We start from the raw sequence: 27,996 nt of genomic DNA, 5'->3' as shown, positions 1-27,996 counted from the left end.
ATAGCTGAATGTTTCTGGTTTTATTAATATCATAACAAGGCTGCATCAGAGACTAAAGCAGGAAGGACGTTTCCAGGGAATGCAGGGGGTGAGAGCAGTGGGAACATGGGAATAAAAGCAGATATCAAAGGGATCGTCAAAGATCCCCCACATCAAACAGGAAGCAGAGCTGCTGGAGATCAGCATTAAGGTGATGCTACAGACTGATCCAGGCTCTTTTGGGGAAAACTCTACTGATAGACACAAGGACCAGCTGAGCCATCTGAGGGTCAGAGGGTTAAGAACACTGTGAGCGCTCCAAAGACTTCTCAATGTTCTTCCCATCGTGTGTCACCCGACAGGTGTAGGTCTCATGGGTCTTCCAATCTGATGCAGCCAGAGACAGGTAACTGCTGGCCATGTACTTGTTGTCACTCTGTTTGGATGGTTTGGTCGTCTCCACTCCAGTGGAGATCTGCTTGCCGTCAGCTTGCCAGGTGACTTGGACTGACCCTGGGTAAAAGCTGCCCAGCAGACACACCAGTGTGGCTTTGCTCTTTGTACTTATCTCTTCCGAGGATGGAGGGAAGAGGTGCACGGTAGGAGATGCCTTTGGCTGACCTACAAGACAATGTGATTCAGAGTCAGATTAGGAACAAAGCCAAAGAGAATTCAGATACACAGTGGAACATCAAATTCAGACGCTGCCAGTGCAGAATGCAAGGTACTAGATATTTTGAGCTAGATCCTCACCTACTATAAATCAATGTAGTTCCATGACACCAGCGGAGGATCTGGCTCTTCGGGTCTATAAAGTTTTATTTTTTTAAATAAAGTCTGTGGGGCCTGAGGGAGAAACTGCCTGAAATCTAAACCAATGCTGCTTTGTAACTACAAAGTCTTACCATTAAAAATCAAATCAAAACTCATCTACATCCCTGGATTCTATCCGGCAACGATAGAGTGGAGTAGAACAGGAAAAGCTAAGTTCAGCTAAACCACGGTGCTAGCACAACACTGCAGCAGTGACTCTCTTCTTTTCAAATGACTTACTAGGTATTTCCCTGATAATGTTTTTCCACTGAAAGGACTATTCTATGGATACAGATCATCCTCGCAGAGAAATCCTGCACCAGAATTTGGCAATATAATAATCTCCAGTGTTAAACATTCCCTAGCATCTCTCCTTGTACTTGTTCCCTCTCCCACCAGCTAAGGAGCCATGTGGCACGGACGCTGCATTTGCATGATTGCCCAGCAATTCAGGGCGGAGGAATGTAGCTGGCTTATTCTTTGAGTCAATCACATTTGATCTGCTGCGAGCTGCCATCAGAACATGGAAAGCAGCTGTTGCTTTCATACACAAAATGGCGCCCTGCTACAGCTGGTCTGCTGTCATCCGGCTCTCACACATCTATCTTTAAAACTGCCAGCTAGCATTTGCCATCCTGTGCCCACACCCGCTGGCTGTAGGAAATGTGGATGTTTCGGAGGGCTCCAGGTTTAGCTCTGATTTGGAATCCTGCCTAACCTGAGAGCTATTTAAATTGGTTGGTTTTTAATGGTTGGTACTATAGAAATTTGTGCTCCTTCAGTATCTCCTCCTGCAGGATACTCCATACATGACAGAACTCACAGAGCGTCTTTCAAGTTTTTATCCTTACTGTTTTCTTAATACTTTAGGGCTGCATGTAGGCAAATTCAGCTCGCATTTAGGCAGGTACTGAGGGAAATGTTAAACCACTGACATCAATTTGATCGCATCAGAGAAACCAAAAACAAAATTAGGGCCCTGAAAATGAGAATAAGGGCCCTAATCCAGTTGAGCACTTAAACGCATGCTTAACTTTAAATGTATCAGCCATCCCCTGGAAGTCAATAGACTGACTACTCATGAGCTTAAAGTTAAGCATGTGCTTAACTGCTCTGCTGGATCAGATTCTTTGTGCAAAGATTTAGGGTAGATTATGGCCCATAGGCAGCATCAGAGTTTCCGCAAGTTCAGAATCTGTCACGGCACCCTACGTTGCTAATTCCTGTGGGCACAGTTCTCCCACTGCAGCTATCCTGCTTGCCTGGAATTAGGCCTTCGATCCTAGCATTAATAATCTTGTCTGTTACGAGCTCACTGGCTCTACGGCTATAACAGCTGAACACCACATTAGTGGGAATGAATGGCCCTTTACTGAGAAATGCTCAGCTGAAGCCTGACCTGGCACAAGCCAACATTTAATCCCATAGCCCCGTTACTGCGGAGTTCACAGTCACACCCGGGCATTGCTACGTCCGATTATTTCTGTGTGTTCAAGTTGGAGAAATTTAGCCTCTTAGGTCTTGATCCTGCAATCAGATCCATACCATTGGCCCGGGCTGGATTCCTATTGGCTTCAAAGATGCTCTGTGAGTCTGCCTGTGTGGATCCAATTGCAGGAGTGGGGCAATATTTTATCTGAAGAGAGAGCCAGAAGGGCTCGCTCTCCTGCGTTCAATTGTACAGCATTTGGCAATTCAAAGATATATCTATAGTTAACTAGATTCTCTAGGGCAAACACTCCTCTCATCTATGCTGTGTAAATCCCATGGAATCAATGCACTTCACAGTAACCGAGAAGAATATGGCCCAATATTTTCAGAAGCCAATTTCAGCTCATGTTTAAAGAAACCTCCTTGCTAACAACTGCCAGAGCTGCTAATATTCCTGACACTGATTGCAGAACAAACAAGAGCATCAGAAAGCAATCTAGAGTTCCCCGTGTTTCATCAATGTATTACATTGATTGTTCAGTGCTACGCAGGGCTGGCTCCAGGGTTTTGGCTGCCCCAAGCAGCCAAACAAAACAAACAAACAAACAAAGTCGCGATCGCGATCTGCGGCGGCAATTTGGCGGGAGATCCTTCGCTCTGAGCAGGAGTGAGGGACCGTCCGCCGAATTGCCGCCGAACAGCTGGACGTGCTGCCCCTCTCTGGAGCGGCCGCCCCAAGCACCTGCTGGGGCTAAGTTGCAGTTAATGCTGCAACCAATAAGTAGGGAGATTCCCTCCTCCTGAAGGGAAACTGATCCTTCAGAGACGTACTTCCTCATCCTGCCATGAGTTCCCCCAAGGAGACCCATGTGCTAGCACAGAGGCCCACTGGATTCAGTGGTCATTGATAGTCACTGAGAGTTAAAGGCTGTGGTCAGATTCTCAGCTATTGGAAATTCGCGGCTTTGATTGAGAGAGGCTAATTTATATATATATATAAATGTTTGTGTATGTACACACACACACACACACACGCTGTTGGAAGGAGAACCCATCATTTTAATATCTTCTAGGACAAAGTGAATCCAGTTACTCCAGATTTACACCAATGTAACGAGAGCAGAATTTGGCCCATCATTTCTAGACCGGGGTTCATTTTCTCTTAAATGACAATATGTTAGTCCCATCAGAATCTCGAAAACTCCTAGTTCAGTGGCTTTCAACCTTTTTTCATTTGCGGACCCTTAAAAGATTTTGAATGGAGGTGCGGACCCCTTTGGCAACCTTAGCCATAGTCCGTGGCCCCCCAGGGTTGAAAACCACTGTCCTAGATGTTTCACGAGAAGCTTTCTCCAAAAAAAAAAAAAAATCAAAAAATTCTAACATTGCTGGTGTGACCCTGTCTGCTGCTGGTTTCCCTCTCGCTAGCAGAGAGGAATAAATATCTATGGATAAACTCCCAAAGGAAATCATCCCTTGACTTAGTCCTGCATATTCTGACTGTTCAGACCTGCACACACGGCTTGATTTTCAGAGATGCTGAGCACCCAGCACTGCTATTGGGAGCTACGGGCGCGCAGCACCTCTGAAAATTAGGTAATAAGATTTGTTCACTTTCCTCTTAAGCATGTGTGGCAATTGCCAGCTCCGTGGTCTGACACTGTACAGCAATTCCTACTGATCTGATTCTCAGAGGCACTGTGCCACCACAGTTCCCCGTGAATTAATAATCTGGCCCGTTTCAATGCAGCTGTGCAACGCTGGGCAGCGACACTCTTCTGTCCTGTCGCAATGGTCCTATCCTATGTCCCGAAGCACAAGATATCAATTCCCCTGCCTTTGCATGTGCAAGACACAGAACAGTGGTGTTAACTGGTCATAAAAGTATCCAGCTTCTTGTTAACTCAAGCTACAGTGTTTTACTCTATCATCTCCCCCGGGGATGATACACCCTTTTACTTAGCGAATCCTTCCATCTACAGACCCCTCGGCTCAACGGGCAGTGAGAAGGGAGGAGTGAGCCGTGTTCGCTTGCTAACAATCACAATCATTCATTCATAATCTTAAACACTTCAACTGAATCCTCTCTTGCACCTCTCTGTTCCAGGCTACAGAGTCCTACTTGGAGCAGTTCCTCATCCATACGTGAGTCTCGCTATTTAAGACCATCTTTGTTGCCTATCCAGCTACCGCGGGTATTCCTAGCGCCCATCACAGTAATATCTAAGTATCTGCATGACAAGCAGAAATCCTCCTCTGGATCTTTTCAATCTCAGCAAGCTCCAATTCAACAGTGACTAGGCAGCCAGCCAGATGCTTAAAACCGAACGGACTATTTGCAAAAGAGGGTGTCTCATGTTTCAAGAAGAAGTCATCAGAATTTGCTCTGTATCCCTTTTAATTGCAACTGAGAATTCAAAGTATCTTTTTAATTGCTTCTGCCCCCGGGACTGACCTAAAACATCCACCTATATTTTCAAGAGAAGTTTCTAGCTCCCTCTCAGCTGACTGACCGCTCCCATTTTCTGACTCTGAGTTGAAAACTCTCACCAAAACCTTCTAACTTTTCCAGCATAACCTCAGAAAAAGCATTAGACATGAGAAAAAAAAAAAAAGCAGCTGTCTTTTTGGACCATTTCTGAAATGGAGAGCCTTCCCCCCCCCCCTTTTTTTTGGCTGCAGGACTGACCAGTCTTCTACGAAACTAAAACCTTATATCTCAAACTCCTGAATATTTTCTCCTTGTTACCATAGCCTTACCTGGGTATCTTTCCATCAGAGAGTGAAAACTGACATAGAAAGTTTTGTTAGATAAACAATTAAAATACAATTTGGCTGGGCTCTGAAATTAGGAGGCACCCCCCCAACTATCGCCTGTAATAAAACAAAACCCCATTATGTGACCAAAGATTTGATCAATGGGGACTCATCAGTAACGAAAGGACAAAAACATTTTACAAGTGGAAAAATCTGTAACAACACAGGACCTGCGTTTTGTCATTCAACAGAGCAAGCCCCCTCTGCCCACGCACACATTTTCATGGTGATTAGGACAGAGTAGAAGAGCACCCAGCCCGGAATAGACAGAGAAGTTGAGAAGGGGAGACAAAGGAAAAAAATTCAAAACCCGCAACAACTGGGAAACGATTGTAAATGAATATTAGAGTGACTTACCAAGGACGGTCAACTGAGTTCCGCCGCCGAAGATATACGCACAGTGACACACGGCTGTGCAAAAATATCCCGGCAGCTGCTTGCTTCTGCTTTGTGGCCCGGGCGTCCCATCGGCGGGGTGAATTAGATGGGGTGGTTGATCGGCCAGAATGTTGAGCTTTGGGAGAAGGGACCCAGATTTCTTCTCTGAAGAAACTTGGGTGATACAGGTAGATGGATAATAGTTCAGTGGGGAGTGTAATTGTGGAATCAGCTTCTCTCCCAAGGGATAAGCCACTGTGCCTCTGGTCAAGGTCTGGAGTTAAATCGGATGCTAATCCCAAAGAATGAACTCTCATTCTCTTTGAGTCCTAGCATAGGGCCTTTCTATTCAGGTCTGTTTGTCTTTGAGCGACTTGGCCTGTCTTCTTCACCAGCTCGTCCTTTCTGGATCTTTTTTCCTCCTCATTTTGGCAGAATGGGGTCATTGGGCCCAGCTTTGTTTCCATTTCTGTGTTTTTGACCTTTCTACGGTGCCCCGCTACATGGCACCGTGCACCGTGTACATATGTAAACACAGTTAGTGTAACATTAGCGGTGCTGGTGCGCAGCGGTGTACGGAACCCATAGAATAAACCGGATCACAGACATGAACAGAATTTCCGCCCGCCCGTTTGGCACAGGAGCTTTCGGCCTGGAGTCCAGGGGCCTCCAGGGAACCACAGAACAAGACGTGGCGAGCTAAGCAATAGGGGATTGGGAGGAAGGGGAGCCTGGGGCTGTGTGAGGGGCTCTCGCTGTTATGAAGTTCTCCACAGAATGGATAAGGTGGTAGGATGTACGGCTGGGGACTGGAGTATGAATCAATAATATACATCGTACTGGAGTCGATAGACGGAATGGAAAAGAGGCTACATGATTATTCCCAATCTCTAGAATGCTGCACCGGGCCAGTTCTAGGAAAGGGCCACAGTTCCTAGAGTCTCCCCTTACAAAGCCAGCACTTTATGGGCCCCCCTGTATCCATATCTCCCCTGACAGCTTGAACCACCCCACAGACCATGGCACTTCCCCCCACTCCATGGCTGCAGACTCCCCTACTTCTCAGGCTGAGTGTCTGAATCAATGTGTGATCTGAAATACTCGGGGAGGCAAGAGGGTCACAGACAGATGTCTAGAGCGAAGTGGTCCCTTTGCCCAGGTCCTGTGGAAACCCAGAGCCAGCCGCAGTGCAGCCTTGTTTTGGTTTAGGTCAAGACGAATTAAAATCAAGAAAAAGGCGATATTATGACTTTAAACCTGGTTTACCTGGTTCTGTATTTCTAGATTTCCAGCGAGCCTGTTGCTTGATTCCCAGTGGGTCCCACTGACACACAAGGTCAGGACAATGAGGTTCTCTGCTCTGAAATCCACCTCGATGCCGTGAATGAATCCCGTTCTGGAAGGAGAATGCAGTGACTAAAGGACACTTGCTACTGAAGTATCAGCAGCCTCCTCCATTGGGCCCCCAGTGAAGGCAGCTCTGGAGACGTCTTTAGAACGTATGAGCGGATCGGTTTCCCCAGAAGGCCAGTCAGAGACATCCCTGTGAAGTAGCAGGTAGGAAGGCTCCTGGTGTTTGTTGCAATGGACGGGTTACTCTTGCTATAAACGGCCCTCCTAGCCCTGGGGCTTGGTCCTTGCTGGGAACCAGGGAGTGATCCGCAGCAGGGGGAACCCACAGGCCGTTTCCAAGTTTTGAGCCATGACGTGTAGCCTCTCTTAGGGTATGGGAGGGTCTGGCTGCCCCTCACAGAGTACGGCCCTCTGGATGTTCACACTACTGATGTCTACCATAAGCATCTTCTGTGCAAGCTCCTGGGCCCCAAGAAAGCCACAGAGGTCCGTCTTTCTGTATGTCCAAGGTACAAAGCAAAATTGTCCCAACAGATGCTGCTCCTACAGTCACTGCAGTAGCAAGATAAGTCCTTCCCTTATCTGCCCTGGAGGGGATGGACAGGCACCATCTCAGCCACGGACAGAGTCTCCTGCTCTACTGGCGTCTTCGGGAAGCCCACAGCTCTGGCTCTGTCACCTCACTGGGAACTGAAACGTTGCTTCTTAACCCCTGGATTCTCAGCCAGTTACGCCTGACAAGCTGAGCTCGGTGTGCGCAGTACAGGCCAGAGACCGAGAGGAACATCGGGTGGTAGGTACAGCTGGCGATGCAAGCTTGGAGGGGAGGGGCCAGGAGCCAAGGGCCAGGAGCGGAACAGGAAGGGCTGACTCAGACAGAGTCAGCTTGGGCAGTGACTGCTGATGCCTGAAGACATCTGCAATAGCAAGTCCCCGGGGACAGGTTTAAACTGAAATTCAAGCCTGCTCCGTCAACCCCAGATTCCCAAGTTACTAGGGCTTCCTGTTGCTCTTTAAAGCCTTTCTTCAATAACATCCCCTTTGAAAGTCCCCAATCCCATACTGCGCAGGGTGTTCAGTCCGGACAGAGCAACCCCCCCCCCCCCACACACACAGCTGGCGGGTGCTATTTTAAATGGAAGGATTTTAAAGTTAACGTCAAAATATTCAGACACCTGATTTCGTGTTCCTGGGGCGGGGGGAGGATAGCAGATACCTGCACAGCTAGTTGGTGCTGGGGAAATACCTGGTGTTCAGCTGAAAAGATGAGGGCACTCATGTAACATTCCCCATCCTGATCATTCTATTACTGCTCCGAAGGGGCAAACCAATGGGGAGACCCTAGAAAGCCATTCGAAGCGGCGAAAGGCTCCAGTTTTTCATAGCTTCCTGGGGAGCGGGGGGAGGGGGGGGGTCACACTCACGGTTTTATTTCAGTCAAAGTGGCTGCCGCCTCTCTGCTGTCCCTTGTCCGGAGCAGCCAGAGCTGAGAACCATTGGATGTGCTAATGGTAAGAAAATGCACCTGGCCTATCAGAACAAAATCCCCCTGGATCAGTTGATGATGGCAGATGGACTCATGAAATTTACCTGTTTCACAGCCGGTTGCTTGACCCTGAGTGGCAGTTTTGTATACCTGAAATTAACCCATAGGCTGGGAAGTGCCAGTTGGTACCAAAACACTTAGCCGATGAAAACCTGCTGTGTGATGTAATGTGGCAGGGCAGTTACCATGTGTAATCAGTATGTGCCCTCTGCGGTCAGCTCCTGTGGTTACAAGTTGACTTGTGGTTACATGATTTCATGCTTCTTTTTTTCCATTGATGCACTGAAACACTCTAGTCATGGGGGAAACACACGGTGGGGTTGAGCAGCCTTGCGTTGCCAACTGTCCTGCGATTGCACACACATCTGGCACATGGTGTGTAACGGTCTGGCTCCTGGAAACCACTTCCTTTTTCTGCTAATCCCTGAAAGGAAATCAGAGTAGTTTCTGGGGAACGTAGATGCCTCTCAGCGCAAGTGGCAATCACTCTGTTTATAGTTCCCTGCATGCGCAAGACGCATCATGCAAGAGCCAGGCTCTCAGGAAAGCAAGTCTCCCGTTCTTCAGTTGGTAACCGTTCGCCTCTGGGGATCTGGGTTCAAAGCCTTTTTATGGCAGGAATGAGGCTGAGTTGGTCTCTGCCTTGCCCCTGATCTCATGGGCAGTCTCCCCACTCGGAGAGCTCGGAGTGGAATAACCATGGTGCTGGGGGTCAGGACTAGGATGCCTTGGGTGGAGCTGCCTGGAGAAGTGGCCGGTGCTCTGGCTGGGTCTAGCCAGGGCTGTCAATCCCTCATGTGTAAGAGCAACTGTCTCGCCAGTTTGCATTAAACCAGAACCAGGTGAAGAGCCCCGTTAATTCCTTTCACTACTGCCAGGAGCGGCTCGTTCCGGCTGGTGGGGAGCGACTGGGCCAGAGAACGTATTCCCTGCTTACCTAGCGTGCCGTGCTGCAGCTGAACGTGGGAGCCAGCCCAGCCAGCACGCACGCAATGCTTGGGGCTGCTTTGCACTGGATTCAGACTGGTCAACCGGGTTCATTTAGCCTGAGAAAAACTCAGACACCAACAAAACCCAAACCTCTGTGTGGGGGTGGGGGGGGGAGTGGAAGGGGGGGCGAGGTGTCTCATAGACAATCCCACCCCCTTTGCTTTACTCCTTCCTGGCTTATCAGACAGGTAAGGGTCAGAGACTTGGCAAAGAATCGAACCAAAGCAGAGAGCACCAGCCCGGCTTTCACAGGCAGTAGCCCCCCCAAGCATCGGCATTCCCCACCCCACCTTGTCTGTGGCTCAGGGCATCTGGTAGCCAGTTGAAGCTAATCAGACTCCCATTATCACCAGCTCTGTTTTCAGTTGTTCTGGCTACAGGTCCCTGCCTCGCCCAGCCTGCCCAGTTCTCCCAAAGGCCAGGGCCTGGGCAGCATCCCAACACCTAGCCCCTGTTTGGAGGATCGAATGAAACTTCCATGGGGCTCAGGGCTTGTTGTCCTTTGCCAGGGTGTCCTTTCACCCTGCTATTAGCACAGTCCGCGTCAGAGCCAAGCTTTCAGCTCTACTGGGTGATTGGTCATTCACGTTGTGCAGTCAGGGGTATTGACACGTATCGCTTCACAATGGCCAGGCCCTGGTCACATGGAGCGGAGACCAATCGAGCTCTGATGGCTCATCAGCTGAGGGATCAGCCATGGCCGCAGTGAGTAGTTGCGCAGCCTTGCGTGGGGTGGCTGGGCAGCCCAGCCTGCCAGAGCGCCTCGTGCTGGGACCGTGTCAGGCCTCTCCCACTGCAACTGCTTGAGCTGGACGCGGAGACCTCCAGAAACACCTCGGGGGCTGCAGGAAGTTGGGTGTTGTAGGCGGGGTAGGTGCTGAGGCAGAACGGAAGCCGGTGTCCCAGCATGGCGTGAGGGGACACGATTTCTGGCAGAAACATCTCTTAGAGGAGACGTGAAATTGAGCTCCTGTAATAAATAATAATACAACTTTGGAAGCATTTTGCAGCCGTCTAAGGAGCTCCTGGCCATTTGGGTTCACTGAGACTCCACAGCACTTTTGCAGGTGTTAACCCCAGTGACCTGGCCTGTTGTAACAAAGCTAGTTACATTCTGCCTACCTCCATTTCTCATTGGATCGGCCGTATTATTATTCTGCGCTGCCTGCCCCAAACTAGTGTGTAGTGGCGTTGTTGGCTGTACATCAGCTGTCTCCCTTCACCCCAGAGGTGGCTGCAGATCAGTGATGGGTGATCTTTGTATATCATTTTGAGAGGGGCTTTGGGAATCCTCCGGGATCAGAGAGGGCTTTCTTAAGGCAAGAGACTGTTGGTTTTGCCCCGGTGCGCTTGGGCAGCCTTGCATGGCAAGGTGGGGCTGATTACCGTGCGCCGCTTGAGCAGCCTTGCCTAGTATTAACTGTGCCGTCTCTGTGCAGCTGGTCACGAGCAGCTCCTCCAGGTCAGTCGTTTGTCCCAGCATGTACCTGAGTCTCTTAGGGATGTGAATATTATCGGTTACTCAACTTCATTGCTGCTTAATGAGTGCAGTTTTAGCAGCTCATAATGCCCCCATTTCAGACAGGGACACTGAGCCGTGTACTCTAAATAATTCAGGTCAGGTAAACGTTTTGTAGCAAGCTGCCATCTCCCATCAAGTTATGCATAAGACTGAGTCCATGCAAAGGGAAATGATTAAACTAGCCAAAGACAGGAACAAGAGATGGACCCAAGCCCTGAAACGCAGCAAGCAAATTAATATTGGGCAAATGTCAGACGCTGACAAATAATCAGTCGCAGCACAGTTGAGATAACAGGCAAGGCCCAATTCCCAGAGCTAAGCAATGAGCCTCCCTCTGCTAACTCCCTGACAGTGCTGGGAAATTCAGATCTGGATCCCTCTACTCCCCATGCAGTTACCTCTCTCCCCCGCCCCACCCTCCCGGCCATCTTCTTTTTCACACACACAGTTTGCTTCTGCTTAGATCCAGGGCTTGGGTTCAGGCCTCTCTAACAGGAACTCAACTGAGAGGAAAAGAAAACAGATTGGCCAAGATTTTCAAAGGTGACCAGTGATTTGGGGGTATCCAAAGGGGGCCAAGCACCTGTCCTGTGAAAATCAGGCCCCTTTCCCGTGTCTTTAGTTGGGCAAATAGAAACAGAGGCTCCCCAGAGCCGTGTCCTTTTTGAACATCTTAGCCAGATTATGACTCCTGGGTATCCGAGGGAATGTGCAACTCCACCCATGCCCCCCAGCCCTGCACTAACCTTGTTCCCTGGTGCACATCCCCATCTAGTGTCATTTTGCAGCAATGCCACACGAAGATTCCCATGTCTATTTCAACCAGACCCTTACAGCTGGAGACGCTTCCTGCTTGGGATGAGCCTGAAGATGGCAGCAGAGCCACAGAGATCGGAGCTGATGTGACTCCAACACTCACCTCACAGACTGTAGTGTCAGACAAGCTGGGGCTGGGGCAGGCAAAGCCAGGCCAGCAGAGGTCAACGTGCACCAACAGGTCTTGTGGCTCCTGGCAAAGGCAGAGACTGTTTCCAAGGGCTAGCTGCCCAACGGAGCAGGTTCTGCCTGCTGATCACTGATGAAAGAGCCCGGTTCCTACCCGGGCACCTCACAGCTCCTCCCTGGCTCTCTGAGTGCAGAGACCGACTCCTCAAGTCATTGGCCTGGTCACAGCTTTGGAAGAGATTGCCCAGGTATTGGGGCAATCTCACAAGGATAAGATAGAGCAGCAACCCTCTCCCAGTACGTCTCTATATCATTCCTCCTTTTAGTGACCTCAACGGCCCTTTTCTGACACCAGCGTCACCCCTTTGCTGAGCGGTGGCAGTTGTTAAGGCCTGTCACGGACTCACAGATCGTGCCCACTCTTGGCCCCGTGCGGTCCGGGGGTGTGTGTCCCTTTCAGTGAGACAGCCTTTCTCGGGGGTCCACTCTCTCTCAGGGTCAGGCCCCTCCACCTCCTGGAGCTGCACCTCTCTGAGCCTTAGCACGTCTGTCTCTCGCCGTGGGCCCCCTCAGGGAGTTCACTCGCTCTGGACCCCCCGGGGCCTCCCCCCCTCCCCCCGAAGGGGTTGATGCAACCCTGTTCTCTAGACCGGAGTGACTCTCAGCCAGCGTAAAACAGGAGGGTTTATTGAGCATTGAACACAGCACAGGAAACTCTCTGACCCTCAGGTCTGGCCTCCCTCAGCACAGCACATCCAAGTCTCTCCCTGCATCCAGGTGGGCTCTGCCTGCTCCCACTCTCCAGCCCCGAGCCCCCCTGCTTCCCAGCTGGGCATCTGATATTACCGGCCCCGCTTCTGTCCCTTGTCTTCTCTCCATGTAAACAGGGTCGCCTCGGCCTCCTGTCCTCTGGCCCCTTCTGGCTGGAACAGGCTGGTTAGGTCATGGGGTCCTCTCTTCGCAGCCCATTGTCCTCCCACTGGCCAGAACCGGCTGCGACTCCTGAGCTGGGTCTCCATCAGGTCACCAGTTGCTGGGGTATCCGTCCTCCAGGCCATCAGCTGGGGTCCCAAGTTCCCTCTCTGGTCCTCTGCAACAACAAACTCCCTCTCCCCTCACCTTGTTAAACCAGTAACACCCAGGGACACTGAGTCCCACTCCCTCTGCATGCAAACCATTGGAAAACCACGAAAAAATAAAAAAATCCCCCACTTCGTCACAAGGCCGTTCGGGTCAGTTCCTCCAGGGAGGTGGAGTCCAGGTATATTCCAAGTGCAACTTGTTTATTCACATATACACTAGTCCAAATGTCATTCCTGGGTAGTCTGATGCTTCCCTGTGAATATTTAAACAAACAGCCCTGCTCTGTCACCCGGTCCATGGGCTTGTTTTACACTGGAAATCTCAGGATCTCTCTTTGCTGCAGGCGCTAGTGTCCTGGTGTCTCTAGCCTCTTTTTGCTAGAAGCGGGGATTGGGCAACAGGGGATGGATCACTTGATGATTCCCTGTTCTGTTCATTCCCTCTGGGGCACCTGGCATTGGTCACTGTAGGGAGACAGGATCCTGGGCTAGATGGACCTTTGATCTGACCCAGTATGACTGTTCTTATATTCTCTTGGCAAGATCTCTAGGGCCCTGAGTAGGGATGTCTCCTGAGGGTGTAACTGGAGCTGGAGCTTCCCCTGCTCATGCTGGAGGGGGCGATGACCCTTAGCCAGTCTGAGCAGAGAGTTCCCGTCCTGCACCAGGAGATGGAGGAGGGAGACGGGGAAGGGCCATTCACATAGTGCATGGAGGGAGCTGGGAAGAGTTCGCCTCCCCACGAAAAGAGAGAGGAGGAGGAGGGAGAAGGGCAGAGATGTTCCACCCGACCCCCTGCAGAGGGAACATGAGGAGGAATCAGGGGAGCGCTGTGCATCTCCTGAGTGAGGAAATGGACTTCACTGCGAAGAACAACTGTTGTGTGATGTGTTATAGGCAGAGACCAAACACTGCAGCCTGTGCGGTTCTGTCCCCCACACAGCCCAGGCTGGGGGAGGGGAAGTTTTTGTCTTACTTCCCCATCTGACTGTGTCACTGTGAAGAGCATCACTGTGCTCCACAGCACAGTAATAATCAGCCTCATCGTCCACCCGTGCCCCAGAAATGGTCAAATAGCCGGTGTTACTGGATGTGTCTTTGGAACCAGAGAAGCGAGCAGGGACCCCAGAGCCCTGGCCCTTGTCAGAATCTGACTTGTATCTCAGCAGGTATCGTGGAGAATTCCCAGGTTTCTGTTGGTACCAGTTCACATAATAGCCACCGATGCTGGTACCACTGCTCATGGTGCAGGAGAGTTTCACGGTGTTTCCTGTGGACACTGACACTGAGGGCGGCTGAGTCACCACAGGCTGCGAGCTGGAACCTGGAAGAAATATGGTAGAAACCTGTCAAACCCTCCCTGTCCATCCCCAGCCGCTAGTAACATGGTTTGTGCAATTGGCTTCAGCAGTAACTTTATTGTGTATTTAACCTGCTCTCCCTGTTCTCACCTGTGCACCACGTCCCCAGTAGGACAATGAGGGGAACCCAGAGCATGGTGAGGAGATTTCAGACCCTTGGGAGAAACCCAGCGAGAGCTGCTGACAATGCCTGACAGTGTCTGCTCCTTATATTGACCCTCCTGGGGGAGGAGCAGTTAAGTTCCTCCTTTATATTCATCTGCTCTCATCTGATTGGCCCTGACGATCACAGGGAGGGGGCTGTGTGGGAGGAGGGACAAGCTACAGCCCTATAAGATAAAGCTTCCACATCCCAGATGAGATTTGACTATTCGTGTCTAATCTGTGATCAGTTTTGGGTCGACCGAAACTGCATCTTTAGCTGAATAAATTATTTGTCAGAAACATTTTTCCAGCTCCAGTGATGCATAACTCACTATTGCCTGAGTGGTCCCCTAGGCCTGCTCCCGGTCTGTGTCCACCGTTTGGTTCTGCTCTGTGGTTCTCTGAGGGCCTGGGCAGGCAGGTAGAGCCTGCAGTGGTCTCTAGCTGCTGTGGGGTGTGTGGAGAGCCCTCAGGTCCATGGCTGAAGAGGGCTGAGGAAGTTACAGTAAATGTTTGTCAGTCTCAGAGCCTCGTTCCCAGCACATCCAGACCAGGGAGACGGGCAGGTATCCACCTTCAGCAGCACTTACCCTGCCCAGGGGAAGGAATAAAATAGGGAGTGAGAGCTAGTGCTGTGGGGACAGGACTGGGAGCCGGGAACTCCATCGCTCTAGTCCCAGCTCCTGCACTGACTGCGCAGCCTTGGGCACGTCATATGATCTCCCTGGGCCGTGTGTATCTCTGATGTAACTGCGCCGAGTTACAGGGTTCTAGAGCAGGGTGGGTTTGGCCAATGAGGTCTCTGTTTTCCCATTTGAGAAGTGGGGACTTTAACACTCAGTTATTTACCTCTCAGAGCCATGGGGAGAATTCATCAGTTCTTGTTCGTGCCTTTGGGGTGCCATTCAAGGGCTAACTCTTAATTTCAGGTGACAAACACAGCCCAGTTATTGGAAATATTAAGCAGCTGGGCGTGTGGGTGGCATCTTTACTGGCAGTCTTGCCGATAAAACCACAGACAGGGCCCCAAGAGAAAAGCAAAGGGGGGGGGGGTTCTGTTGACATCTCTAATCTAACCCAGCCCAGTGCATTTGTACTGTCTCCCGTGCCACAAAGTCAGGGCTGTGCTAACTAACTTTCACCCTCGCTCTCATCGCTCTGAGAGTTTGGCGCAGCTCTGTGCAGTCAGAGCCCTCCTGCTCCTACACGTTTCATCTCAGGAATCAGCTCCTTAACAGTCCTGTTGTTCAGAGATTGTCTCTCTTGCCCGTTGGTGCCTTTTTCACAAGCCTCAGGCCCTGCTCGCACTGGGGCTGTAGCGCGGGCTCTCAGGAGGCTGGGAGGGCTCAAAGAGTTCTACTGCATTCAGGAGACAGATGCCCACGAATCCCAGATGCCCCTGGGGATGGAGAGTGGGAAAAGTGAGCTCTTGCTGTTGGCTCCAGGACCCAAGTGACTTTCTCCAGTGCAAGGTGTGATAGCTCTTGCCAACCAGCTATTATAACATAAGAGAAGATCCGGGAGACTTTACGTAACAGTAAACACTTTAATTAACTGGTTTCAGAGGGGTAGCCGTGTTAGTCTGTATCAGCAAAAACAACAAGGAGTCCTTGTCGGACCTTAGAGACTAACAAATTTATTCGGGCACAAGCTTTCATGGGCTAGAACCCACTTCATCAGATGCATGGAGTGGAAAATACAGTAGCAGGTATATTTATACATAGTACATGAAAAGATGCGAGTTGCCTTACCAGGTGGGGGGTCAGTAGAGACTGATAAAGGCTTTGCACTTTGTCAAAGAAATATTTCTGCTTTGCTTGTCTCAATTTTAGGCTAGTTTGTATGTCTCCTTGTATCAGCTTAGGTTGTACCAACGTTGACATAGTCAGTAATTGGTCCTTAGACGTCTTCTCATAAGGAGTTGAGCAGGTGATCTCATACCTCCTATCGGTGTATTCCAATAGTCCAGCAGGCTAAGATAGGGATCTGTGTTAACCAGGCTAGAGTTTTTAAGAATCCTTTTTTCAGTTGCAACTGCTCTCGGTCATTCTATTTGATTGTGGGAACAATGGACTTCAAGTTTTGTGAATCAAGTCCCATTGCTTTGCAAAAGTTTTTAAGTCTCTGGCACAAAACTGTGGTCCGTTGTCAGAAATGAGTTCTTCAGGCATGCCATGCCTTGCAAATATAGACTTGCAATGACTGATGACAGATGCACTTGTGGTGTCCTGAAGCAAGCAGACTTCTAAGTATTTGAATATTAATCAGCCAGAATAAGATAATCTGCACCTTGAAACTCAACAGGTCCATGCCAAGTTTCTGCTAAGATCTGTTTTTGGCCTCATGTGGTAGCACTGGTTGCTTTCGATTTTTGTTTCTGAAAGTTTGACATGGGTTGCAAAGACTGTACCATGTCCTCAATTTGACAGCACATGGTTGGCCAATAGATGGCATCTTGAGCTCTCCTTTTACATAGCTCTGCTCCCAGATGACTGTCTTGAATAATAGCCAAGCTCTCTTTTCTGAGATTTGCCAGTACTATGATTCCATCACTCTTAAAGACAAATCCATCTTGCACACTTAGTTCCTCATTATATAAGGAATGAGCACAGATATCCTCTGGTACGTCCGGTCTCTTATCCAGCCATCCTTGCAAAATAGTTTGTTTTAAGGTTTGCAGGACAACATCATTTGCAGTAGCTCCTTGGAATTCCTTCAATTTCTGTTCTGAAATAGAAAAATAAGCATCATAAGATGTATTGCAACACCAGCTTCCTCTGAACTTACTCCTTCACCATGAAACATGTCTGCTAATTCTTTCACTGTTCTGTGTCTCACTTCCAGCTAATGTTTCGGGAGTGTTAACAACCATCTAGGAAACCTTGGTGGAGCACTACAGAGGTTTTCTGAAAATGGCCTCAAAGTATGTTTTCACAGCTACTTTTCCCCCCCGTAGGTAAACGGATGAAATCAAGTACAGCCAAATACTGTTTCCAACATTTCTTTTCCTTCTGGGCATTGTTCTGTGGTGTGGAAGTTTAGAGCTTTAAAGACACAAGCAAAAGGAGCCCTGTTTTGCAGCAATACAACCCCTAATTGGGAGAGCTTGCATCCACCGGCAGAGCAACTGGTTCTGTGACAGTAAGTACTTCAGCACCGGTGTCCTTATAAGCAATTCTTTCATGTGTTCATGTGCCACCTCCATGTACTGGCATCCCAGCAGACATGACGTCTTTCCCAACAGTTGCCTTAAAGGAGTAGCTCCCGTTGACATGTTCAGAATACATTTCCCAAGGTAAGTAACCGTTCCAAGAAATCTTGGCAATTCAGCCTTGCAGGTCAGTGTGGCCATTTCAGTAATTGCAGCCATTTTTGAGTTGTCAGGTTTTAGACCTTCATTTGGCAAATTATGCCCCAAATATTTCATCTCTCAGATCTAGTTCAGTCACAGGGTCCTTTCATGACAGGTGTCTAGCACTCCCTTGAGCCTTTCATCATATTCCCATCTGGTATTTCCCTACCCGGTATGTCATCCGTATAATATTCAACACCTTCCAGACCTTCAAATGTGTGGTGGATCACTATTTGGTACCCTTCAAGAGCTGAACAGATTCCCCCACAGGAAGTCTGGTGAACCTGCACCTGCCAAATGCTGCGCTGAACGTACACAGTCTAGAACTTTTGTCATCCAGCTGTACTTGCCAAGATCTACTCCTGGGGTCCAAATCAGGGGAAATGGCAGTTTTTGCTAACTTGCTGGTAATTTCTTCCACTGCAGGCAATTGAAAGTGTTCTTTGTATTGCTTTATTCAGATCTCTCAGATCAAAGCACATTCTTATTTCATCTCAACCTGATTTGGCTACACTTACTATAGAATTGACCCATTTTGTAAGTTCTTGTAACTCTTGTTATTACTTGCAACTGTTCCATATGGTGCAGATTTTTCACTTCACTGGAACTTTACTAGGTGCATGAATTGCAGCCAGTACTTGTGAATTCACCCCAACCCTGCACATCCATCCTCGTATTCTCTAAATATATCCCAGTTACCTTCTGGTTCTTCCGTTACCAGACTGACTCTGCACTTGTCACAGACTGTAAGCCCAGTTTGTCCCTTTAACAGGAATGGGGACGAGATCCCATCGCTCTCCGAATTGTCCTTTAGAGCTCTGTGCATTGGGTGAGATTGTTCCAAGCGTTATTAGGGAGATGCAGTGTGGTCCCAGGCTCTGCCTGGAAGGATTTCTGGGCAGATTAAATATGATACCTGCTTCCCCACCTCTGAAATGGCCCCTCTGGCTGTCACAGGACGAATGCTAGTAAACGTTCCCCTTTGATGATGAGAGGTTTGTGTCTCACTTCCCCATCTGGCTGTGTCACTGTGAGCAGTGCTACTGTCATCGTCCCACACCTGACAGTAATAATCAGCCTCGTCCTGTGCCTGGACTCTAGTGATGGTTAACGTGGCCGTGTTACCGGAGTTGGCACCAGAGAATCGCTCAGGGATTCCGGAGGGTCTTTCACTATCCTTATATATAACGAGTATGGGGGCGCTGCCAGGTTTCTGCTGGTACCAGCTCACATACTTATCCCCAATGTTGTTTCCTGTGCAGGTGAGTTGAGCATTTTGCCCTAGAGACACAGACACTGAGGGCGGTTGGGTCAGCACGTACTGGGCGAGAGAACCTGCAAGAGGAGGAGAAAACATGGGGATAAAATCAGGATGATTAAAGCTCTGGGCCAGCAGCCTGGGGAACCAGTGGGAGAAATGGCTCTAAAATCAAAGTCCCCTTTGATTGAAAGACTGAGATAAGCCTCCCCCCCCCGCACCTGAGCAGTAAGTGAGCAGCGTGAGGAGCAGAGGGGCCCAGGCCATGGTGGGAATCCAGACGAGCTCGGCTCCCTGAGGCAAACGGGTCTGTGGCTGGGACCCTCCGATTCTCTCATAAACCCCCAGCGCTGGAGAACGGCCCCTTCATGCAAATCTGCTCCCTGCTCACTGGCTGCTGCTGGCACTTCCCTCCCCTCAGAGACAGCTACTGACAGACCCAAGAATTATTTTGTTTTCCATTTGCAAGGAAAAATGAAGCTCATCTTGGGGGTGAGGGGCTCCGATGTGCTGTATCTGCTCAGACTGTTACCGTTCAGAGCACTCCCTCTGGAGCGAGGAGTCTCCCACGTTGTCTGCTTGGCATTGCAAAGCTAGCTGGGTTTCTTGTCACGACCCTCACCCACAATGTTTATGGCTGCAAGAAACCCTGGCTGGTTTGGGGCTGTGTGTCCTTGGTGGGGTGGCTGCTGGGACTTGTTGGCGGTGCAGAATGTGCAGGTGTCTCTGAGCGGTGTGGCTGTTGTGGACTGATGGCTTCTGGGGTTAGCAGCTGTTGCCTGGGGGGGGGGGGGTGTAGGCATGGGGTTTGGGAGTGGACAATATGGCTGCCGCTGGGTGGTGGACGTGCGGCTGGGTGGTTATGGTGCTATAGGAAGATGCTGCTGATGGATGTACCCCTGGAAAGGGATGGGGGAGGGGGCTAAAACCCTTCTGCGCTGCACACTGCTCAAGGGAAATTCACTGAAAGATGGTGAGGAACCAGCTAAGGATACTGTGAGCAATGGGGCCCATGGTGAGCGAGGCCGCTGGCTCCTGATGCGTTTTAGTGGCTTTCCCTGCAGAAGGACCTGGTTTGGGCAGCGGGATGGGAATGTGGCAGCAGAAGAGGGAGAGAATTTCTGCTTCTCTCCCCTTAGCTTCCCCCTCCCGGGTTAGAGCAGCCACTGGGTTTTGGTGATCTTGTCATGACCCTCCAGCCATTCCAAACGAGACTGCCAGTCTGAGCCCCCTGCTCCAGGGCGCTGGGAGCAGAGAGGGGAGTGGGGTGGCTGGGGAGTGAGAATCTAAAGCACAGTGTCCTCCAGGGTGACATTAGAAAGGGGAAAGTTGTTGGGGTATGAAAAGCCCCAAGCCCAGAGATGTCTCTATCCCAGCAGTTTGTAGCCTGACCCCTGTGCACTGCTGCTCTAATCCAGACTCCCAGCTCCAGGACTGGGTAGATGATGAGCCCCCCCAGTGGTCAGTGTTGCTATTACTATGATCAGTCCTTCCCGCGTTTCACAAGCACTCAGGCCCTACATGCTGAGCTCATGGGAACGCTGGCCCCTACCGACTGTCTCACAGCTGCAGGGAACACCGGTGTACAGTTGTTCCTTTTCAGGGTTTTTGGGGCTGTTGGATGGGGACTGGTGTTGGGGCTGGTTACGGAGTGGGGGCTGGATGAGGGCAGTTGATATTTGCAGACCTTACATCAATCCCATGGTTTGCAGGACTGTCCCGATTTGACGCACAAACTCCCTATTCCACGGGGCTGGCTGGGCCTGGCTCCTCACTCTGGGAACTGCAACCTGGCCCCTAGTGAGCGGGTCACAGCCCTGCTCAGGTCTGGCCCGGCCGCCCCACGGGAATGAGGGAGGAGCTGCTGGTTCATCTTTTCTTTGTACCATTAAGCCATCGTGCTAGGTGTGATGGCCCCGTTTATTCCTGGCAGCCCTTGCACAGCGTCCTTTGTTATTCAGCAGAGTGTGAGTGTTTGTGGGCTCGAGTCGGAGGGGTCTGGTGTTGGGCGCTGACAGCTCCTGACTCTGAGCGTGTGGCACACGCACCTCACCCAACACCCAGGGCTGGTGCACACCAGCACTCACAGCCACTCCCTGCAGTGGGGTCGGCTCCCACAGATTAATATTGCCCCCTAGTGGCCAGTGTTGCACTTGTCATGATCCCGTCCCTGACTCTCCAGGGCTGTAGGTAACATCGCTAGCCAGTCCCTTCCAGCATTCACCCCCTTCCTTTAAGGATGTTCTTCTCCACACTAACCAGCTGATCCGGCCCTCGGCTTAGTCACGTCAGGCAGGGATCAGTCAGTTATTCAGACACACCCATCCCCGGGGGAAGGGTCAGGGAGGCAGAACCATCCCGGGCTCCTACACAGCGTTTTACCCTGCGCTTTTGAACGTTGCCGGACAGAGTAGAAATTGACCGTCACCACCTTAGAGTCCTTACACCGAGAGCGCCGAGGAACCGTAAATCTCCACAGAGTTCAGATGTAATAACAATATCCTGGAAGAGCGTCTCTGTCTTTCGATGCCCTGGGCATTTACCCCACTCCCCCGAGGATTTGATTCAGAAGTAGAGCAACTGATGGGCTGCTGAGGAACCTGGACACCTCCTGAGAGGCAGGGGTGTGTCCCCTCCCCTTTCCTCAGGCCCCCCTTGGTGTCTCAGTAGCAATCCCTGCTGGCTGGGGCAGGAGCCCACACAAAAACTGTCTGCTGGGGGACTTTCCAACGCTCCACTGGGAGCAGAATGGGCCTCTCAACTCACAGGAGCACGGAGGTCTGTCTGCATAGTGGTGGAGCCTGTGTCAGGGGAGGAGTGATTCAGCCCTTACCCACCCCAGCACAGGACTCCGTGTGTGGCCAGCACCCCAGCAGAGCTATGCTGAGATGGCATCAGCCAGGGCCCCAAAAGACAGAATCGCTCAGAGATTCCGGAGGGTCTCTCACTATCCTTATATATAACAAGTGGGGGCGGGGGGCGCAGACAGGTTTCTGCTGGTACCAGCTCACATCCTGTTTGTCAATCTCTTCTCCTGTGCAGGTGTGGGGTTGGGAAGGGGGAGTGTGTGACAGGAAGCGTGTGTGTGTGTATGTGTGTGTGAGAGGGAGAGAGAGAGAGAAAGAGACAATGTGTGTTGGGGGAGAGTGAGTGTGTCGGCATACTCTCCTAAATTCGAACAGCCACTGGCCCAGAAACACCATGAGGCCCTTTCCCTCTGTGCCAGATGCACCAGGTATGGGTCAGGCAGGCTCAACCAGGCAGGATCCAGGTATGAAGGGGCTCAGTGTGGGGGGATCCAGGCGTCGGGTGAGAGGATTCTGTGTGGGACAATCTGGGTGCAGGCAGATTGTGGGGGGATCTGGATGCACAGGGGCTCGTTGGGGGGGGGGGTGTTCCAGGTGCAAGGGCAATGGGACTCTGCAGGGGCTTCCAGGTGAAGGTGGTTGGGGATCAGTGGAGGGTCTGGGTGTGGGGTCTCAGCAGGGGAGTCTGGGTGCAATAGTTGGGGGTTAGTGGTGTGGGGGGTCTGGATATGGGGGCTCAGGGGATGCGGGGGTGGGGCTCATCAGCGTGGGGGTTTGAGTGCAGGGAGCTCAGTGGGGGTGGTCTGGGTGCAGGGTGGCTTCAGATGCAGGAGTTGAGGTTCAGTGGGGTGGGGTTTGGGTATGGAGTGCTGGGTGAGTTTTGGGTGCATGGGGTGAGGCTTGGCAGGTGTGTCTGGGTATGGGAGGTCCAGATGCGTGGGGGTTGGGTGGATAGGGGAGCAGCTCCCCGTACAGTGACCCCTCCCCCTGCAGCTGAGGAGCGATGGGGGCAGGAAGCCGGGGAGGATGCTGAGCTTGCTGCAGCTGGGGGAGGTTTCTGGGGTTGGGTCTAACACAGCCAGGAGTAAAACCATTCCGCACCCTTCTACAGCTTGTGGATGATCAGCTCCCCCTAGTGGTCAATGTCACACACGCCAGGATCCTGTTCCTCTGCATGGCTGTGGAGCAGCATCACTACACAGTCATTGCAGCACACAGGCTGTTCCTTCGCAGGCTGATCTGCTTCTCTGTGTCATCCAGTTTGATCACGCGTCGCCATCAACTTGGAGATCAGTGTCCAGCCTAGGACTGTTACCGGGTGAGGGGCGTCCTCATTCTGTGGGACAACAGAAGAGATAGCAAAGTTCAGAGCTGTAACAGAGCCAGGGGTAGCTCTAATTCTTGTTTGTCCCTGTAAGAAGAATGAGGAGGAGACCCCATTGCTCCCTGCATCAGCCTTTTGCTTTGCAAGCCTCTGGGTGAAATCTTGGCCCCACTGAAGTCATGGGAATTTTGCCAGTGACTTCAATGGGGCCAGGATTCTCCCCCATGCAGGGAGGTGAGATTGCTCCCAGGGGTTACTAAGGAGACATACTGTGCGCCCAGGCTGCCGAGAAGGGTTTGTGGGCAGATGAAATACGAAGCCTCCATCCCCAGCTCGGAAATGGCCCCTCACGCTGTCGCAGAAAGAATGAGAATAAATGTGCCCCTTAGACAACAGAGGTTTGTGTCTCACTTCCCCGTCTGACTGTGTCACTGTGAGAAGAGCTGCTGTCACTGTCCCACCTCTGACAGTAATAATCAGCCTCGTCCTGCGCCTGGACTCCAGTGATGGTTAACGTGGCCGTGTTACCGGAACTCGTCCCAGAGAATCGCTCAGGGATTCCAGAGGGTCTCTCACTATCCTTGTATATAACGAGTACGGGGGCACGGCCAGGTTTCTGCTGGTACCAGCTCACATACCGTTTGTCAATCTTTTCTCCTGTGCAGGTGAGCTGAGCATTTTGCCCTAGAGACACAGACACTGCCGGTGGCTGGGTCAGCACGTACTGGGCAAGTGAACCTGAGACAGGAGGAGAAAACATGGGGATAAAATCAGGATGATTAAAGCTCTCGGCCAGCAGCCTGGGGGCAATGGGAGAAATGGCTCTAAAATCAAAGACCCCCTTTGATTGAAAGACTGAGATAAGCCTTCCCCCACCCCCTTCCCACTCGCCGCACCTGAGCAGTAAGTGAGCAGCGTGAGGAGCAGAGGGGCCCAGGCCATGGTGGGAATCCAGACGAGCTCGGCTTCCTGAGGCAAACGGGTCTGTGGCTGGGACCCTCCGATTCTCTCTTAAACCCCCAGAGCTGGAGAACGGCCCCTTCATGCAAATCAGCTCCCTGCTCATTGGCTGCGTCTGGCACCTCCCTCCTCTCAGAGACAGCTAGAGACAGACCCAAGAATTATTTTGTTTTCTGGTTGCAAGGAAAAATGAAGCTCATCTTGGGGGTGAGGGGCTCCAGAAGTGCTGTGTCTGCTCAGACCGTTACCGTTCAGAGCACTCCCCCTGGAACACGGATTCTGACTCAAACATTCCCCACTCGGCATTGCAAACTTAGCTGGGTTTCTTGCCATGACCCTGACCCACAATATTTGTGGCTGCAAGAAACCCTGGCTGGTTTGGGGCTGTGTCCGATGGGACGGCTGCTGGCTGTTTAGGTGTCACTGGGAGATGTGGCTGCTGCAGACTGATGGCTTGTGGAGTGAGTGGCTGCTGCCTGGGCTCTGGAGTTGTGCTTGATTGGGGCTGGGACTGACCAGGATGGTGCTGCTGGGGGGCTATTGGAGCATGCTGCTAGGTGAGACACTGCTGGGAAGGGTGGGGCTGAGACCCTTCTGCTCTGCACACTCCTGGAGGGGAGCCCCACTGCAAGACAGCGAGGAACCAACTAATGACCACTGTGAACAATGGGGGGCCATGGGGATCAAGGCAGCTGGCTCCTGACTGCTCCCCTTTTAGTGGTACTTCCCTGCAGCAGGCCAGTGTGGGCAGGGTGAGGGGAACGCTTGCCCCCTCTGGGTTATAGCAGCCACTGGGTTTTGGTGACCCTTCCAGCACCCCAAGCAAGACTGCCAGTCAGAGAACCTCTGCCCAAGAGACCAGGGAGCAGAGAGGGGGCGGCTGGGAAGTTGGAATCCAAACAGTGTTCTCTAGGGTCCCTTGTCCAGATCATGTGAGCGCTGTTGGGGAATAAAGAGCCCCAAAGCCCAGAGATCTCTATAGCCCAGCAGTGTGTAGCCTGACTCGCGTTACACTGCCCTAGTACACACTCTGAGCTCCAGTACTGCGAGGGTGAAGAGCACCCCCTGATGGTCAGTGCTGCTGTTACTAAGATTATACTGACCGGGGTTTCACAAAAGCTAGAGACCCTCCACGCTGAGCTCATCACAAAGCGGCCCCTACTCACTGTCTCTTACAGCTGCAGGGAACATCATTGTACAGTTGTTTCCAGCACTCATGTTGTTCCTTTTCAGGGTGTTCTTCTCTGTGCTGGCTGCACGGATCACGCCATCAGCCTAGTCACATCTTTGGAAGGGATTACCCAGGGATTTCAGAAGTTGCACCTGCCTAGATTAAGATTAATGCGACTCAAGCTAGGGAAGTCACCTCCTCCTAGCTGGTTTGCTATTCTTGCCTCTTCCCGTTACACTAATATTCTGTTCTGACCCCAGTGGCACCCGGTGTGAACGGTAGTGGATGCTGGGGCCGGGTTGGCCAGTTCTCCAGTGGAGGGTCGGTCAGTGATGTCCACTGTGAATTTTAGGGTTGCCAATTTTGGTTGGCCGTATTCCTGGAGGTTTCATCACATGATATAGTCTTTATTAAAGATTAATCTTTAGTTCCTGGAGACTCCAGGACAATCCTGGAGTGTTAGCAGCCCTACCAGGTACGTTCTGAGTGGAATTTCTGTCATTCCCACGTACATCAGTCAGAATGTCATTCCTGGGTAGGCTGATGCTTCCCTGTGAATATTTAAGCAAACAGCCCTGCTCTATCACCCGACACATGGGGCGTGTCTTACATTTAAAATCTCAGGATCTCCCTTCCCCCTCTTGGAGGCAGGCCCTTGGCAAGATCTCTGGGGCCCTGAATAGCGATGTCTCAGGAGGGTGTAACCAGAGTGGCAGCTTCCTCTGCCCACCCTGAGGCTGCAGGGGCTGGAGACCCTTAGTCGGTAGAGAGTTCCTGTCCTGCGCAAGGAAATGGAGGAGAGAGACTGGACTGAGCAGTTCACATGGTCCATGGAGTGAGCTGGGACAAGTTGTCGTCCCCTCTTCCCCAAGTAAAGAGAGAGAATGTGGAGGGGGAAGGGCAGAGCTCTTAGAATTCACCAATCTATTACAATTCTCTGAGAGTGTCAACAAGCTCGTGGACAAGGGTGATCCAGTGGATATAATGTACTTGGACTTTCTGAAAGCCTTTGATAAGGTCTCACCCCAAAGGCTCTTAAGCAAAGTAAGTCATGGGATAAGAGGGAAGGTCCTTGCATGGATCAGTAACTGCTTAAAAGATAGGAAAGAAAGAGTAGGAGAAAATGGTCCGTTTTCAGAGTGGAGCGAGGCAAATAACGGAGTCCATAAGGATCTGGGTAGGACCAGTGTTCAACATATTCATAATTGAACTGGAAAAGGGGTAAGCAGCGAGGTGTCAAAGTTTGCATATGATACAAAATTACTCAAGATAATTTAGTCCAAAGCAGATTGCGAACAGTTACAAAGGGATCTCACAAAACTGGGTGACTGGGCAACAAAATCGCAGATGAAATTCAATGTTGATAAATGCAAAGTAATGCACATTGGAAAACATAATCCCGACTATACAGTGTGCTGGTCTCCCTAGCCTCTGTTTGCTAGAAGTGGAGAATGGGAGACAGGAAATGGATCACTTGATGAATTACCTGTTCTATTCATTGCCTCTGGGGCACCTGGCATTGGTCACTGTAGGGAGACAGGATCCTGGGCTAGATGGACCTGTGCTCTGACCCAGTGTGGCCGTTCTTATATTCTCTTGGCAAGATCTCTAGGGCCCTGAGTAGGGATGTCTCCTGAGGGTGTAACTGGAGCTGTATCTCCCCCTGCTCATGCCGGGCGGGGTGATGACCCTTAGCCAGTCTGAGCAGAGAGTTCCCGTCCTGCACCAGGAGATGGAGGAGGGAGACAGGGAAGGGTAATTCACACAGTGCCTGGAGGGAGCTGGGAAGAGTTCTCCTCCCCTCCCCCCCAGGAAAAGAGGGAGTAGGAGGAGGGAGAAGGGCAGAGATGTTCCACCCGACCCCCTGCAGAGGAAACATGAGGAGGAATCACGAGAGTGCTGTGCATCACCTGAGTGAGGAAATGGACTTCACTGCGCAGAACAACTGTTGTGTGATGTGTTATAGGCAGAGACCAAACACTGCAGCCTGTGTGAGCCTGTGTGGGTCTTTCCCTCCTTCCCCCCCCCCCCCCCCCCCACCACAAGGCCCAGGCTGGGGGAGGGGAGGTTTTTGTCTCACTTCCCCATCTGACTGTGTCACTGTGAAGAGCACCGCTGTGCTCCACAGCACAGTAATAATCAGCCTCATCCTCTGCCAGGGCCCCAGAGATGGTCAGATAGCCGGTGTTACTGGACGTGTCTTTGGAACCAGAGAAGCGAGCAGGGACCCCAGAGCCCTGGTGCTTGCTGGAATCCGAATAGTAATATAGCAGGTATCGTGGAGAATTCCCAGGTTTCTGCTGGTACCAATACACACCATAGCCACTGATGCTGGTCCCACTGCTCATGGTGCAGGAGAGTTTCACGGTGTTTCCTGGGGACACTGACACTGAGGGTGGCTGAGTCAGCACAGTCTGCGAACTGGAACCTGGAAGAAATATGGTAGAAACCTGTCAAACCCTCCCTGTCTATCCCCAGCTGCTAGTAACATGGTTTGTGCAATTGGCTTCAGCAGTAACTTTATTGTGTATTTAACCTGCTCTCCCTGTTCTCACCTGTGCACCACGTCCCCAGTAGGACAATGAGGGGAACCCAGAGCATGGTGAGGAGATTTCAGACCCTTGGGAGAAACCCAGCGAGAGCTGCTGACAATGCCTGACAGTGTCTGCTCCTTATATTGACCCTCCTGGGGGAGGAGCTGTTAAGTTCCTCCTTTATAGTCATCTGCTCTCATCTGATTGGCCCTGACGATCACAGGGAGGG

At 51.2% G+C, this 27,996-nt stretch overlaps 2 protein-coding genes across 2 annotated transcripts in view; both read right to left on the bottom strand.

Annotated features, from left to right (window-relative positions):
• The window catches only part of LOC135890334 (immunoglobulin lambda-1 light chain-like), a 43,751-nt gene that overhangs the window by 11,263 nt on the left and 4,492 nt on the right, over nt 1-27,996 (bottom strand). The gene's annotated exons all lie outside the window — the stretch shown is intronic.
• Nucleotides 4-27,875, bottom strand: LOC135890520 (uncharacterized). The gene is made up of 9 exons (XM_065417941.1): nt 27,789-27,875; nt 27,314-27,661; nt 23,514-23,840; nt 19,193-19,321; nt 18,722-19,048; nt 14,308-14,361; nt 13,854-14,180; nt 5,398-5,451; nt 4-600 (listed from the first exon to the last, which is right to left on the bottom strand). Exons 1-9 carry the CDS (start codon nt 27,832-27,834, stop codon nt 278-280), a joined length of 1,935 nt encoding a protein of 644 aa, XP_065274013.1. The 5' UTR covers nt 27,835-27,875; the 3' UTR covers nt 4-277.

The sequence above is a fragment of the Emys orbicularis genome, chromosome 16 (assembly GCF_028017835.1).
Source record: "Emys orbicularis isolate rEmyOrb1 chromosome 16, rEmyOrb1.hap1, whole genome shotgun sequence".
In the NCBI taxonomy this organism is placed as follows: domain Eukaryota; kingdom Metazoa; phylum Chordata; order Testudines; family Emydidae; genus Emys; species Emys orbicularis.
This window is presented reverse-complemented; position numbering and strand designations above follow the sequence as displayed.